This window comes from Sinocyclocheilus grahami, unplaced genomic scaffold (genome assembly GCF_001515645.1).
Source record: "Sinocyclocheilus grahami isolate Dianchi unplaced genomic scaffold, SAMN03320097.WGS_v1.1 scaffold1258.1, whole genome shotgun sequence".
Taxonomy (NCBI): Eukaryota; Metazoa; Chordata; class Actinopteri; order Cypriniformes; family Cyprinidae; genus Sinocyclocheilus; species Sinocyclocheilus grahami.
Window position 1 is genome coordinate 82,481 of NW_015506437.1, and position 3,910 is coordinate 86,390.

At 43.2% G+C, this 3,910-nt stretch overlaps 1 protein-coding gene across 1 annotated transcript in view; it reads right to left on the bottom strand.

The window, feature by feature from the left end:
- Positions 1 to 1,506, bottom strand: part of spred1 (sprouty related EVH1 domain containing 1) — a 42,502-nt gene extending 40,996 nt beyond the window's left edge. The window contains exon 1 of the mRNA XM_016254531.1: positions 576 to 1,506. Coding sequence (XP_016110017.1) covers positions 576 to 604 — 29 coding nt within the window. The 5' untranslated portion in view covers positions 605 to 1,506. The remainder of the gene's footprint in view (positions 1 to 575) is intronic.
- Positions 1,507 to 3,910: the final 2,404 nt, after the last annotated feature.

Genomic DNA, 3,910 nt, shown 5'->3' on the forward strand with positions numbered 1-3,910 from the left:
CCTCTCTCTCTCTCCCTCTCTCTCTCTCTCTCTCAGCAGCGGCGCTTCAAAGGAACTTCAGCAGACACACTGCGCGTAAAACCAAACACGGCGAAAGATTCTCGGCAAACCCGTCGCAGTGCGTCCGCGGAGCAGCGAAAGCTGCTGTCAGGTCTCGTGTTCGGGACATTTTTATGAATGAGGCTTGTGATGATTGAGAAAACATGGCGCCTGTCACGCGCAAACATGCTGCCTAGATAGATAGGCGGCTCGCCAGGGTTTGAGACACGGCCTGACACTGCAGTAAATAACATCAGCCTGAGCGATAACCCCTCTCACATGCCGCACTGCACTGCGTTTACTACAGAACTTAAACACCCTGCTCATTATTACGCGTCTTCATCATTACACTACCTGACAGCTCGTTTTCCTCATTCGCTACCATTAACAAATATGACAGTTACAAGTTTACAGTGGTCGAACAGACAAGATATACGATCAGAAATCGCGAGTTTAGATATGATAAGACATCTTTATTTGTATATATCAGACACATTGTGCGCTGTGTTCATCTGCGCGTGTGTGTGCGCACTTACTCGCTGTTTGGATTTGATTCTTCGCTCATGTTTTCTCACGGGGATCCAAATCCTGGAAATATGATCGAGCTGGCACTCACTGCGGGGAAATAAAGCGCAAATATCTCCATGTCCTCGGTGGAAACACCACGAAAGGCCATCACTGACAGAAAGCGAGGCGCTCTGCAGGCGAGCATGCAGCACTGGACTCAGAACGGGAAGGGAGCGTGAAAGCAGTGAAAGCGGCACTTCGAGCCGTCTGAGCCATACATCACATCCAGCGGGGAACCCATCCGCGCATTCCTCATCCTGATCCCACAAAAATCCCTAAATCCCGGCGAAAGCGAGTTTGGAAAACCCACACGCGCCGATCAGGCGACAGCTCCACTCGGCAGAATGTCAGAGATCGGACGAGGAGCCCGCTGCTGTCCGCTGCTGTCCGCTGCTCGGCCGGAGGTGAACCAGAGGCTAAGACTGGGACAGAATGCGCGAGAAGAACGTGCCGAGCGATGGGAATTCTTCCCGGGAAGTTTGTGGGATCTGCTTTACGCGAACTCCATTTTCAGCGCAGACGAATCACATCGGGAAACTGTGCGGAAGAGCGGATGGCCTGAGCGCACGAACACAGATCCCTCCGCCGCTCATTCCAGCCGGGCTTCATCCTCATCCGCCTCTGACGCGGCTCTGACGCGGCTCTGGACCGTGAGCTCTGACCTCATCCGTTCACCTGACACGCGAGAGTTCGGGAAAACGTCCACGTTCATATACGATAAAAGCCACTTGCCTTTTAATAGAGACCACAAGCATCCGGATCCACGGGTTTGATTTCAGATGATTTAGCAATGCAGACCACAATGAAAAACATCTCAGATCATATGCTGTAGAACTATGCCCCACGTGGCGTGTTTAATTGTTTTCTTCTTCTTCTGAATTTCACTTATCATTCTGAGTCCAAGCCGAGTATGAATCAAACAAGGATCTGAGTTGTAACATTGAAAGGGTTAGTCATACAGTGGTCGGTTATGTAAGAGTTTCTCCAAATAGAAAGATATTAATTTTTCTCAGTTGTCATAGCGACAGTATGTTGCAACTAGTGGTGTCAAATCTCACGGTTCAGATCACATTACGGTTTTTGACCCACGGATCCAATCAGCAAGAAAAGAACAATATTTCAATTTAACTTGCTTTCCATTTATTACTTAAAGCGAAGTACTTCTTTGATACCACAGACTAGATTAACTACGAGACAAGAGAACAGCCAGCAAAAATAAGAACAAATACACAAATTACAAGCATAGACAATAAATACAACAGAATATGTTACAAATTAAATAAGGTTGGTAGTATTCAAATACAGAAATGTAATAATTAGGGGAAATAACACTGCATAGTGTTCACTGTATAAATTAAATATAGATTTTTATCACAGCTGTTTTGTTGTTTGATGATCATTAACGACAGCAGAAGTATTTATAGGCCGCTGTCTCTTTAAAGGAACACTCCACTACTTTTGAAAATAGGCTCATATTCCGACTCCTCTAGAGTTAAACAGTTGAGTTTATACTGTTTTCAAATCCATTCAGCCGATCTCCGGGTCTGGTTATCTAGCTGGGGACTATTTTCAGGCGCTGCGTAATATCATTGTGCTCATGGTACGGCAGCAAAGCTCCTTGATTATTATTATTGAGAGAATACAGCTTTAAAATCATAAGATACTCTTTTTGAAATCAAATATTTGCATAGCTATGACAGCAAATTTACTTGAATCTAACAATGCTTCGAAAAATAAAATAAAACAGTTCATCTTAAAAAATAAAGCATATACAGTAAAACAGTTATAAAATAAGCAGGTGTCCAGAGCTTTGGCTTTTTGTCGAGGGAACCAGTGTCATGCTCACAGCCGATCCGCCTACTGTGACGTCATAGCTCCCCCACTCTGTTCTGTGTCCTGAACTCCTGAAACATGGGTGTGTCATATTTAAAGCAGTCAATGGGAGAGAAATCAGTCAAATCTTTATGTGGATGAAAATATTCATATGTAACCCCCTTTGTAATCTTCAACATTTTCATAAGTAACTAATTTAATTACACATTTTTCTCAGTAACTGTAACAGATGGCTTGAAAAAGATGAAATGAAATGAAAAATAGGATGTTTAAATCCTATTTAAACTTCTTCTTCTTCTTCTGAGACCAAATTTTAAAGTGTATCTCCTCCTAGACTTTTAAAGCTACAGCCACCAAACTCGGATCAGACTCCAGACCGGTCTGACTCGGTGTGATATATCTTTTCTAACTGATCCGGCTTACGGTTTTCATAAACCAGACTATCAAAACCACCTAAAATCCCATAGACTTTCATTGATGGGGTGCAAACTTTTATACAATAAGATTTATGGTGTATTTATGGGGTCATATGATACTGCTAAAAATAACATTATGTTGTGTATTTGGTGTAATGAAATGTGTTTATGCGGTTTAAGGTAAAAAAAACACATTATTTTCCACATACTGTACATTATTGTTTCTCCTCTATGCCCCGCCTTTCTGAAACACGTCGATTTTTACAAAGCTCATCGGTCTGAAAAGCGAGGTGTGCTGTGATTGGCCAGCTATCCAGTGCGTTGTGATTGGCCGAATACCAATGTATTCGTGTGACGGAAATGTTACGCCCCTCACCATACTGTGATGATGCCCTGTCCGGCCGGAGCGACGAGACAAACACATTAAACCCATTATAAACCAGGCATTCGTTGCATCCAGTGGGGACTTAATCACTGATTATAATGACTGGAACAGTGTTGTAAATACAACTTAACCACTGATTTCTAGTCGTGTCCTCTTTTGGAAGACCAAACAAAGTAGTTTCGCTTTCACAACGAAGCACACAGCGTCTTCACGACATGGCGGCGGCCGCAACAATACTACAGCGAGAATAAAAGTTACGCCTTCTTTCTTTGCGTGAACATTTGGGCGGCGTTATGCAAATCTTCCCACATAGTGATGTAGACATGTGGGGGCGTGTTAGAACGAGCCGTTTTAGGGGGGCGTGGTTAACTCTTAACTTTGATAAAGAATATCTCTTTGGATTTGAGACTTTAGTCTTTGCAACTTTACAGATCTTCTTTATGCACCAAGAGCTTGTAACACTCCAAAGAGAAAGAAACAATTGAAATCGCATCATATGACCCCTTTAAGCTGTCTATTGCTATAACAAAGCTTAACAACTCCCTACTGAAAAGAACAGCTAAAACCAGCCTAAGCTGACTGACTGCATTGAGTGGTCTCCCAAGCTGGTTTTTAAGTGGTTTTGGCCAATTTTTTCAGCAGGACAGGCAGGCCTTAGCTGTTTTTTAGC